The sequence below is a fragment of the Microplitis mediator genome, chromosome 11 (genome assembly GCF_029852145.1).
Source record: "Microplitis mediator isolate UGA2020A chromosome 11, iyMicMedi2.1, whole genome shotgun sequence".
In the NCBI taxonomy this organism is placed as follows: Eukaryota; Metazoa; Arthropoda; class Insecta; order Hymenoptera; family Braconidae; genus Microplitis; species Microplitis mediator.
The window spans coordinates 20,870,420-20,883,800 of record NC_079979.1 but is presented as its reverse complement, the minus strand read 5'-3'; the positions used below and the strand labels follow the sequence as shown (position 1 = coordinate 20,883,800).

Here is a 13,381-nt window from a genome sequence, read left to right as displayed (position 1 = left end):
AAGCTTATATTAATAAAATAATAATTATTATTATTTTGTTGTTTATTAGTTATCTAAATATAATTGAATAATAAAAATAATAAAATATATATGTAGTATATATAGTATTTAAGTATAAATCTTGATAAAAGGTCTGTTAAAATGATGCATTTAAACATCTTCGCCCACACATATTCTGTCTTAGTAACCTTCGTGAGTCCATTCCGCGTTGCGATGAGAGACCACGACAACACCACGATAATAATACTATACACTACTCTAATAATCATACACAGCTTCGTGAGAATTCTTAGAAGGAATCCCGAGAATCAACCTTATACATACACCACACCTGTATCTTTGCGGAATGCCGAGAGCAAACACAAATTCTTGTTTTTTTTATATTTTTTAAATTTTAATTCATTTAGATGAATTTATTCATTAAATACTCAACGTCAAAGCTCGTTAAATTATATTACATACATACACGAATAGATAAATAAATAATAAATTTACGAGTATAGAAAACACGATTCATGCAAAAATGTTGTATTATTTTATTATTTATATAAATAAATTAGGACTATCAAAAAAAAATTTTTAACATTATAGTCATCGTATATATATTTTAATTAATTTTCACGATCTCGGGATGTTTTAATTGTGTAATACAATTCCTTATAAATATAATAAATTAAAATATTTTTATTTTTCTGTTAACACCTTAACGTTTTATATGCACTTATACTTTCAATTCAATAAGTTAACTTATTCTATTTATTTATCGATAATTAATCTTACAATATAGATGAAAAACATATATTATTAATACGGATATAATAAAAATGATAAAAGTTTATGTTATGCTAGCAAGAATAAATTGTTAATAAACGTGTAGAAATTGGTTAGACTGAGAAAATACTGAGAGAAGAAGAGATTACTACGTGGGTGTTGTTAATGTTATTTTAGTTGTAACCTAATTCAGTAGTTGTACCAAGTAACACGATGCTTTATTAGACTAAATATAAAATCTAGCACGCACATTTTAGGTAATATCGATATATTTAACGTTAAATATATTTAAATCTTCAATATAAATTTTTATTTTTAAATAATAACTTGACAGTGAATAATAAATCATTTGATCGAATCACAGTTTTTATAATAAATAACTTATTAGTAAATCCAATCTGTAGATTAAGAAATAATAAAATTCGTATAAACAAATAAACATGTTATAGTTATATATTTAACCAAATGAAAAAATAAGAATGGTGATTGGTAATAATAATAATAATAATAATGATAATGATAATAAGAGAGGCGGCCATACTTTATTATCTGATTTGCGGATTATTCCGATTGGAGCAGGTAACTGAGTGGTAGTTGAATGGCAGGTGGTGAGAGATGTTGAATTGCTGAGAGAAGAGTAGAGAGAATGGGCTTTAACAGACGGTTACATTACACTTAATAAATAATGGAAGGAGAAAATACACTTGTGATAGAGAGTGAAGAAGGAGACTACGGATTTCCACATCATTCGAATCTGCCAATCGCAACTCGATCAGACTGTACGCGGTCATTCATATATATATATAATATATATGTATAGACTGAAAGACAGATTGCACTGAACGAATAATAATGTCGCTATACAATTTAAAAGAAACGCCTCTTTTTATTATTATATATTTATATACGTAAAAAGATAATCAGGAATAAATGAAAAAGGGCTTATACAGCAGTTGAGTGTATTGTACATGTGTTTTTTTTTTATTATTTTTGATTGAATAATAAGATTAAATTATTGACGGTATCTTGGATGATATGTATATTATCAACTTGTCATATTTCATATATATATATATATATATTATTAAGATTAACGTCTTCCTTGTGTACTTTGATAATTTTTCATCTTCTTTCCTTGGATACATTATATTGTAATTAATTGCCAGTCTTGAAATTAATAATTATAAATGTATTAATTATCGCTGTGTGTAGTAACTAAAAAACAAAAACAAAAAAACTTTTCAATTGCTATTAAAAATAAAATATATAATAAACATAAATGTTTTTATTATACCGATATCAAAAGAGATCCGTCAAATGAAAATAATCCAAAGGCATTAAAATTTATATTTTTATGTAATAATTCCATTGAAAATTGTTCCATCTATATAAAAAAAAAAAAAAAAAATTGATTAAAATATTAATTTCTTGTTTATTTATATTATTTAAATTTATGAGTATATATTACTTGATATCTGATTCTCATGTTATTTGGATAAACGCGAATAATTTCAGAAACAATTTTATCTGTTCTTTCAACCTGAAAAATACGAAATAAATGAATTTATATGAATATAATTATAAAATACACACTGTAACTTGAGAAAATAATTTTTAATAAGTATCTCATTCATGATCATGATGCTTGTGTGTTGATATTTATTTCGAGTATATATATATCTATATATTACATACCTCATTAAATAATTTAGTTATCGATATTGTCAAGTATGAAGTAGGAAATATATTTTTAATAATCCACATTAAAGTCATAAAACATTTAATTAAATTAATTTTCAAGTTGTTATATAACTTTTTATTATTAATATTAGTATATAATGCATAAAAACTATATGTCAATGAAGGACAAAAGTGAATAAAAACAAATAAGATTGGCCATGAATAAAATTTTGAAATGTCATGTAATGTATCACGTAATTTACGATGAATTTTACGTAATAGTTTTAAATTATTTAAAATATCATATATTTTGAATTTTACTGATTCATCAGAAAATTTTTCGTTAATGAGAAAATAATAAATATTTTTGTTTAATAAAAGTGATTCATTGATAATAAAAAATTGATTTTTTATATTTGTAACTATTAGTCCATATTGTATTATAAAAGATCCGATAATAAATATTGGAATTGCACGTACAATATTAAATAATGGACTATGTTTATTATAAATAGATTCAAGTATAAATAATAAAACTGAAAATAATATATTAATAATTATCACTATCAAAATTTTATTATTATTTTTTTTAATTATTTTTTTAATTTTATTATTATTATTAATACATGTACTATTAATAATTAATTTATGATTTAATTCAATTAAATGTTTAAAAATATTAATTGCAGTACGTTGATTTAAACCGTAAATTAACATGATAGTTGTCGTTGTAATATTTTCCATTATTGTGCAAACAATTTTAGCAATATCGTTTATTGAATTTTTTTTATACTCATTCCACGGATAATGCCATATTAATACGGACATTAAACACACTAACAATATTAAATTATAAATTGATCCTTTAACTGTGTAATTGATATTAATCATCACTTGTTCTGATGATCGAATTGGTTTATCATTAGACTCTATTGTTTTTACAATTATCCCAAAAGGCATTAAACCAAGTATTTTAAAAAATATTATTATTAAATAAAATAATATGTTATTAGATTTTAAATATATATTAAAACTCATCATTTGTCAATAGCAGCAAGCTTACGGTACAACTGAAACTTCAAAACTGAGGAAAAAAAAAAAATGTACATATTTATGATAAGATATATATTTACTAATATTTACAAAAAATGGGGGTGAATTTTAAATGTAATAAATCAACAATCGTTATCTATACGAATTAATCTAATTGCACGGCGCTTGTCACTGGTTGTTCGTTTTATGGGAACGTTGTATACAACTCGATAACTTTTCTTAATTAATTAAACATGCTTAAGTACATGTTACCTAATTACATAAACACCCAACTTATAAAAATTATACAATTAAAAAAATTAATTTTATTTTAAATCAAACTGGATGATTACAATTAAAGTCACAACTATTATTGAGTATTTGCCATGATGCTTTAACTTGTATTAACTAACAGATTATAGTTACGGTTAAATACATGTATCATTTATTCATTTTATTTTTATATTATTGATCGAGCAAATCTTGTCACTCAGATATTTATAAATAAATACTCAACAATATGATGTATGATATCTATATGTTTCCAGCAGGATATATAGAACAAAATACAGGGATAACGCGATAGAATAATATACTGTAAGGCTTTGTTATTTTCTATACAATAAAAAATATAGTTAACTAAATAATTTATTTATGGATATAATGGAATATGATGATCAAAGCGTATAGCAAACCAATTTCACGTTAAAAACATCGCCCACACATTGCCACCACCATATTCATCATCATCATCATCATCATCAGCAGCAGCAACAGCAACAACTAACTGCCACTAGTTGTGGTAATCTGTGTGTATACTCGTTTTCTTTCTACCTTTATATTTATTTATTATCTCTTTCTCACAAACTCCGCATAAGGAAACGGAATAATAGAATCCCAGGTATTCAGGAGTCGAAAAAAAAAAAAATACAAAGCTGAACAAGTTTAAAGTAAAAAAAAAAAAAAAAAAAAAAAAAAAAAAAAAAAACAACAAAATAAAATAAATAAAAAAAGTATCAAGAAATGCCTCAAGTGGATTATTCAGCTGATGGTTGTCATTTGGTAGTATTTTATACTAAAACGTGTCGCTTCTTCTCGACCATGACGACTAAATTCCGGGTCATGTACTGCTCACTGCACCTACGCTATTAAATTTTAATACTACTCGTAAATTATTATTATTATAAATTATTTTTGTTTTACATTGGTTATGCTTGATAATTTAAATAATCGAAATTCCCAAATAGAGAATGAATGTTTGATATTTTTTTTAAACTCGTGGATTGAGAATTTGAAATACCCGGATACTAAAAGACTTGGGTTGGGAGTTACCACCAATAAGAGTAACGTAGTCGAGATGTCTCCCGCGGCTAAAGTTTTTTTAAGTAATGTCAGAGTTTAATATATATAGATATATATATGCTCTCTATGTCAGTTATTCGCGGAGGCGTTCACATACATTATATTATTATATTCCTTATAGGCTCAAGTAACTCGTCGCCCACACTTACAATATATAGTGTCCCAATACCTGCGTCCCAACAATATGTCAACAGCAACTAAACTTTCCACTTTCAATAATAAATATATTTTATTTACTTTTTAAAATAATTATACTGTCTGGTTATATGGACAGTAAAATAAATAACTTATTGAATTTTGATAATCACCAAATAAAACTTTGTGGAATCAAATTAAAAAAAAAAAATGATTGTCACAAGTGTTAAAATATACTTTAGATTGTAGATATAGAGAGACGATTGAAATAGAGATTATGATGATAGACGACAAGTTAAGAAATGGGAGGATATCAGATACAGTAAAGCAAATAAAAATGAATATTGCACATTACTAACTATAGTAGCTACTCTGATGGTGAAGGCTGATGGCTGAAGAGAAGAGAAGAGAAGAGAAGAAAAGAGAAGAGAAGAGAAGAGAAGAAACAAGAGTGTTGTACGCTATTTTACAGTTGCCACGGGCACACCGCCCGATATGGAGCAATCTCAGATTTCCATCCGCCCAAATCAAGAATATACGTCCGCGCCCCCGCGCTATTCTGTTCCCGTAGCTGCTCAACCTCTAAGAGAGTACTCTCGTGACTCTCGGCCTAGCCGGGGTTGCTCATCCCGTATCTGTACTTTTATACATACATCCATATATATCTATATAAATACGTATATCAATGTATATATTTATATATACACATATAAATATACACGCGGGAAATTTGTTATCTTTTATTGATTGTCAAAAATATTAAATAAATATTACCGGGCATTATTTATTTATATATTTTCAATAACTATGTGATATTGATACTGAGGATTATGTGAATAGTGTGTTATTTATATTATAATTTAAATTATTGACAAGGTTATTAATTATTTGTTGTGTACATGTTGCCAGAAAACGCTTTTCCCGTCACAGGTATTAATCAATATGTTTATTTTTTATTAAAAAAATTTTATTATTTAATTAAATTTAAGGTAAAAAATATTTTTTTGACAGTTGACTTTGAGAAAATGATATATCATTTACAAATATATATCAATAAAAGCAAACAATTAATACACATAATGGAGTGTAGGAGTAATAAAAAGGTGTCAATATATGAATAATAATAATAATATTTTATTTGAATTTATAATAAATATTAAATGTTTATCATTGATGGTAATCTGTCGCGCATGATCGATTGACTAGATCGTTATTGTGACATACTAGCATAACATAACTTATACTCCCAAGTAGTATAAATTAATTATATGATTTTATTTAAAATCGATAACCATACACGCTTTAATAATACATTGATTCAGTTGTGTAATTGGTTACAATCAGATTGATTATAAATTATAAATCACGCTAATGATTTACGTATGCTCAGAAAAAATTAAAAATTAAAAATTAAAAAATAAATAATAATAAAAGTAAAATTTTTATTTCTAAGTGAATAGATTTAAAATTCTATTTGTAGAATCGGCAGATCCGTGAATCGAGGATAATTCGGGACGTATGTAAAGTGGGGTGGTCTTTTGTTTATGTGTATAGAGAATGAGTGAGTAGTGAGTGAGTATTCGAGACTAAGTACATGTATTTAAGTTATAAAGAAACGCAATACTAGTGGAATACAATTCCAAGTAGCACCATAATACCAAATATGGTGTGAGAAATTTGAGAGAGACAAACCCAAAATAATGGCGTCATGCCAGAATATTTGCTTCTATTAATAGAATATTATATTTATTTTACCTTCTTCTTCCCCACTTTTTTCTTTTATTAAACTCTAAACTTATCATCAATAATAAATCATTATTTATATATATTATTTAATATTTTAACTTTTTATTTAATTTTTATAATTTTGTAAATGATAACTTTTGAAATAAAAGAAAAAGCGAATCATTACGAAGTACATCAATTCTGCATCGATGTTGCTTCGTCACGATATATATATTTTATTTTATTCATTTCTACTTTATTACCATTAATTTCCACAAATGATAAGTTTTATTACTATTATAATATTTATTAAAAAAAAAAAGGGCTCTTAATATAAGCAGATTATCATATATGTTAAGATTAATATTTATGTTTGGTGGAGAGTATTTTAATTAATCAAGTGTACCGATGTTTATATATACAACAATAATAATAATAATAACAATAAATGCTACTAGACTTCCCACAGATGTTTAAATTCCTAGTATAAGTTGTTATCCCATTTGCCAAGATGTGCATGGGGATGTTATCATTAAAAATGTCTCTGTTGCAATAAACAAGATTTTAAATTACTAAAAATATCCCTGGATATTTATATATATATATATGTTTAATTTATAATTTTTCACGATTTACATAAATAGGTAATATAATTTTTTAGTGGTATTTTATTTTTATTTTAATATTTGTTTTCGTATTAATAGGGGGAATTATGCAGACTGAGGAAGTGCCGCGTGCACAGACTACTGGAATAGATGGATCGTTGACAGACAGTTCGTCTTATCAGCACTCTTTTAATATCTCTCCACTTCTACAAACCTCATTGCCAGCTTCAGTTCCTATGGCAGTTAAACAAGAGCCTAAAGAAGACAGCGACGATCATCGTGATAATAATAATATTCATAGGTAAATTATATATACAATAAATATAAAAATTAAATACATACTTTTTATACAACGACACTGGCATAGTTTTTACTTTATATAATGAATAATATCAATTATTTATTTACGTAAAAGACGTAAATATTTATCGACTTAGTTTTTAATGAAAAAAAAAAAGACTTTTATTTATTTATTCACACATTAAAAGTGGTTAAAAAAACAAGTAAAGATAACAATTTTGAAACTGTCTTTGGCATGTCAAGATCCAGTTCTAATGAGGCACTTAAGAGTCTGCAAGAAGATCCGAGCGTCTTACCAGCTCCAACTGTTGAAGTAACGCATCTCCATCATGCTGCGCACGATAATACTTTACAGCATTCACCGCAATTACAACAACATCACCATCAGAATCAAAATCAGAATCAGAATCAGAATCAGCAGGATAAACAGACAGACTATAGTATTTCAGAACGAACCAATCAGGATCAAGGTAGATCAAGAACAAGGTAATTATAATAATTGATTTTTAAAAAATTGTTAAAAAGTCAGTTTATTTAAGTTGACGAGCTTAAAATGTCGAAATCCTTAAAATTTATTGGCTACACTGTCGGAATAATTCGTATGAATGAATTGCTTTAGTGCTGGACCATGGACCTTTAGATCCAATAAAAACAGGTTCTTTTTCGAGTCTGATGCACAAAACAACAAAACAACAAAACAACAAAACCACCTTTTTATTTTATTTTTACTTACCTTACCTTATCTATAATATCGCACATATTGCCAAATAAAATATTAAACTGCTTTTATATATTCTATATTATTTTGGTATTTTCTCCATTCTTAAGAGTTGATCCATTTATAAATTAATTGGGTAAAATGGGTCCTACAAATAAAAGAAAAAAAGACCGACGACAAAAAAAAAGTATTATAAATTATTATTAAAATAATTTATTTTGCAGTCGTGGCCGAAGAAAATCACGTTGGAAACTTAAATTTCACCACCAAGCCCTCCCACCCGAATATTTGGACCACTACGAAGCTGCATTAGCCCAAGAAGCCTTAAACTCATCACCAACACACGGACAGGACACATCTATGGTATCAAGTCCTACTACGCCAACAACGTCAACTTTGACAACGCCGACGATTCCGAGTTCAGTACCCAGTTCAACTGACGTTCAAGGCTGGTTGCAAAGAATAACAGCTATGCAGCAAGAACTTTGTCCCAGAGTAGTTAGTTGTTCAAATGACACGACAATGCACTCTAATTTACGCAGATCAGTCATAACATCTCAGTCATCATCTCATACTTATTCTTCTCAACAACCTCATTATCAGCTAAATAATAAAAACAACAACAACAATAATAATAATAATAATAATCATAATAATCAACAATCGACAGTAGTAGCACAATCGACTTCAAGACCGCCTATGAAGTACTCAGATTTACCTTACATGGGGGAGATTACCTTGGACAATAGTAAACCACGTCGTGGAAGAAAACCCAAGAAGGCGGACATATGTCATCTTATCTATAAGAATTATGGAACAATACTACCAGGTACGCCGGGTCACGACGACAAAAAACAACAATTACAGCTACTACCACCAGCAACCACCGAGTCACGATCATCTGACCATCCCCATCCTCATTCTCATTCTCATAATAAAAATAATAATAAAAATAATAAAAATAATAACAACAACAACAACAACAACAATAATAATAATAATGATAATAATAATAATAATAATAATAATAATAATAATGATAAATTAAATCCTCAAATTTCAATGCAACGAACTGACATACAAAATCGGATCAGTAGCTTACTTGAGAAACGTTTAACTCAAGAACGTCGTGCTGCCACAACCGATGAAGGGAGTTGTGAACAAGATGAACCGCTTAATTTGTGCATTAAAGATTTAAATCAACTTAAAATAAGGTTATCGAAAAAACACGGTGTTTATGAACATGGACACGTAAAAAGTGAAACATGTAGTGAAGATGGTGAGGATATTGAGTGTCTTGGTTCTAAGGAACGTTTTACTTTAAAAAATAATAATAATAATGATTCAAATTTTGTTTACTGGCCAAATGGTGTATTTATAAATCCAATGACACTTGAATCACAATTTTTATATTATCAAAAAATGGGTGAAAATAATAGTGAGGAACAGAAACAGCAAAAAGAAGATAAAAAAATAGTTGTACCCAAGTCAATATATACGATGATAGATAAGAACCCTACGACGTTACATTCCCCAGCAATAACGACGACATCATCATTATCATCATCACCATCGTCGACATCATTATCATCATCATCATCATCATCGTCATCGTCCTCATCACCAACAAGTCCAGTGGCAGTAGTACCATCACCGGTATCTGCAATAGCATCAACATCAACATTAACATCAACATTAACATCAACACCATCAGTGGCTGTGCCAATTTCACCAAGAGCTAAACGTATTGCACCTATAGGCAATCCATTGATTCATCAGCAACCAACAAAACGTAAACGGTCAGCTATATTTATACCACCAATGCCAACAGAAAATACAAATAATCCAGCTACAGAAGTCAGTATATGTAAATTTAAATTTACCGGTGGTGCTAAACCGAGCTTACAAGAAAAAAAAAGTTTGTCTGTCGATTCGGGAGGTAATTTTCGTTATTATAGCGGGACTGGTGATAAAAGTATGCGTGGATATGAGTTTTTTCCACGTGAATCACTTCAACAACCTGCTGGACAAGCCACCAGTGGTACTTCTGCAGCAGGTACTTTTTTGAACGCTGCTGGTGAAAAAATTCAACCGCCAGGTTTGGTAGTATCACAGTCTGTGGCTTCCACTTTGCCTTCAAAAATAATTATAAATCAGCATCAACAACATGAGGATGTCCGGAAAAAGAGAAAAACTCGAAAATCACTTCAACGTGAAAAATTAGAACAAACATTTAAAGAAAAAGGTTTTCTTATACAAACACAGCAATTAGAATCTGCAGAAGGTGCAACTTACTGTAAATTTCGGCAGCTGAGAAAATTTACCCGATATCTGTTTAGAAGTTGGAAAGATTATTTACCTGGTAATGTATGTGATTTAAGTGGAGGAGTAGGAGTAGGAGTAGGAGTAGGAGTTAACGCTCCTGGTGGAGATGTCGAGTCACTTGATACTGAGGTTGAGACCGTTGAGAGAGATCATTCCGCGTCACCTCTTTCTCTTTCTCTCTCTCTTTCGGGTAGTATAGTCGATATACATAACGCTAATGTTAATCTTGAGCAACGTCAAACACAGCTCACATAAACACATTAATATATAACACCCCTTACCTACTGTTTTTCTCTTTTTAAAACGGATTTGCATTTACATGTTTATTTTTATTTTTAATATTATCTTTTATCTTTGTTTTTAGTTTTTGTTAATTTTTTTTTTATGAGGCCTAAAGTACAATGACTTGAAGTGGCTCGTGCTAAAATTGCTTCTTTTAATGCTCATAATATTTTTTTCTCTAAATAAATTTTACTTAGCACTATTATATTATTTTAAAATTTTAAAATAATAAATTACCTGGTGAAATTATTTTTTAATACACTAGTGTAAATAAAATTTAAAAAAAATTTATTTTTTTTAATATGATTTTTTTGCTTATTTTATATAAGTTAAACTTGATTAATAAGTTTAATTTATGAGTTTATAAACTCTGTGCTTGCATTGAAAATATCACTAATGTTTCTAAACTATTAATTGTTAAAGTTAAAATGAAATAATATTTAAGTCAAATGAAAATAAATAAATAATAATCGGGTATAAAACCCGATGCCAAAGATGGGAATGATGTAAATATATGAAAAAGTTTATTAACCAAAGACCAATATTTGTGCCTTATTTTTTGATAAATAAATTAAAGTCACATCAGCAGGATTTTATTTTTATAAAATTTAAAAAAAAATTTATTTTAAATCTTGCATTTGTTGATTAAGTGAGTGAGACTAATGAAATTTATAAATGGTTGTCATATTTTTTTAACTTTATTTAATTATTTATCGGATTCTAGTCTTATTTATATACTTGGTTAATTATAAGTTATTCGTTATTATTATTATTAATATCATCTTCTATATATTTATATTTATAAATTATTATAAAATTGTAAGAAAGTACATTATTGCAATAGTCATTGTTATGTAAATAGTAAAAAAAAAAAAAAAAAAAGTTATAAAATGTGACTTTTTTTGTTATAGAAATAAAATAATAATAATTGTAAGTGAAAATAAATTTTAACGCCTTTTATTCATAAATAAGTTAAATGTATAAGCTCACTGCATTAAAAAAAAAAAAAAATTGTTTGTAATAATAAATAAATCTATGTAATGTTAATACAAATGGTCATTAAAATAAATGAAAAGTTTTTTTTTAATTTATTCCATACTTATAAAATAAAGAAATTTCTAATTTTATTTATATATAAGTTGTAGCAAAACTAAATTAACTTTTTTATAAAATTTATTGATTTAAAATAAAGTCTATTCAACTAACAAGTTAATAAATTTATTTTAGTTTCATTGATTTTAAAATTGCAGATATATATATAAGGATCCTTGGGATTTATAACCGGACATACTTGTTTCTCGACCACATTAAACTCATTCTCTATACTGAATCCATTCATGCAGCATTTCATTCTTTCATTCATTCACCACCATTTTTCCTTTTTATACATTTTAATTAAAATTTTTAATGATAACAGAACTCACTTTTAGTTAAAGATTTGATAAAGGAAGATTAGTAGTTTGAATAATTCAACCTTATATGATAATTTCATTTCTAAAAAATAAATAAAACGTTACAATTATATTAAATGCCAAAAACAAGACTCAGGTGTCTAAAATATTTTTGGTATTGTTTGATCGTCTTTGTGTCGTCTTTGCGTCGACGATGCTTTGGTGTATCGTGTTAGCAGAATTTTTTAAATATTTTTTTAGCCAACAACTCGTCGTCGACGAGAGTGGTGGAGGGCAAGCACAATGACTTCAGGTTTCCTAATACGGTTGTCAGTTGATTTTACGGTGGGAGCAATGAAAATAAAAAAAAAAGGTAAATATATAAAATCAAGTTTTCGGCTGGCATCGAAACTTGATAAGTTTTAAACGTTTTACATTTTAAATTATATATATATGTATACAAATTAAATAATAGTTAGTAATTTTAAACGTGTTTGATTTTTTTACGAGTGTACATAGGTGTGGTAACACGATTAATCGATTTTAATTATTACACTAAAACCATTAGCCATTACTGTTAAATGCCTCGTATCCGGTAATTTTAATTTTATATCTATATGTATCATATATAGTAAACTTCTATCGGTGGATAAGGAGTAGATTACAACGTTAATATATATCACGTTTAAACGCGTCAAACAGGAAAAGAGATGCAAGTTAATGTCCATGAGGTTGTTAAGGTGAGTTGAGAAGAAAAAAAAGAAGAATAAATAAACAAATTAATGCAAAAGCAAGCGGTCTTGCAGACAAACAGGTTTGTTTGTGAAAAACTCAAATCTGCTGTACATATTTTACATATATCATATAATCTCAAATTACATTTAACAGACATCAATTTTTATTTTATGCATTAAAATTATTTATAATTAATTACATTTTTGTATTAAAGAAATATTTATTTTAGCGTCTCAAAACTGTATCCGTTCTAATATAATTAATTAAACCATCATTGTATTAATAAAATAATAATAGTTAGTAAATTAACAAGTACAATT

The 13,381-nt window shown here is 27.3% G+C and overlaps 2 protein-coding genes across 2 annotated transcripts; one reads left to right on the top strand and one right to left on the bottom strand.

Moving 5' to 3' along the window:
• Positions 1-1,025: 1,025 nt before the first annotated feature.
• Positions 1,026-2,598, bottom strand: LOC130677344 (putative gustatory receptor 28b). The gene is made up of 4 exons (XM_057484080.1): positions 2,467-2,598; positions 2,240-2,311; positions 2,066-2,155; positions 1,026-1,986 (listed from the first exon to the last, which is right to left on the bottom strand). The coding sequence occupies exons 1-4, from the start codon at positions 2,542-2,544 to the stop codon at positions 1,927-1,929; spliced, it is 300 nt and encodes a 99-aa protein (XP_057340063.1). The 5' UTR covers positions 2,545-2,598; the 3' UTR covers positions 1,026-1,926.
• Positions 2,599-3,341: 743 nt separating this feature from the next.
• LOC130677343 (homeobox protein 5) lies at positions 3,342-12,107 on the top strand. Its single transcript, XM_057484079.1, has 4 exons — positions 3,342-5,910; positions 7,410-7,611; positions 7,854-8,096; positions 8,553-12,107. Exons 1-4 carry the CDS (start codon positions 5,880-5,882, stop codon positions 10,906-10,908), a joined length of 2,832 nt encoding a protein of 943 aa, XP_057340062.1. The 5' UTR covers positions 3,342-5,879; the 3' UTR covers positions 10,909-12,107.
• The last annotated feature ends 1,274 nt before the right edge of the window (positions 12,108-13,381 follow it).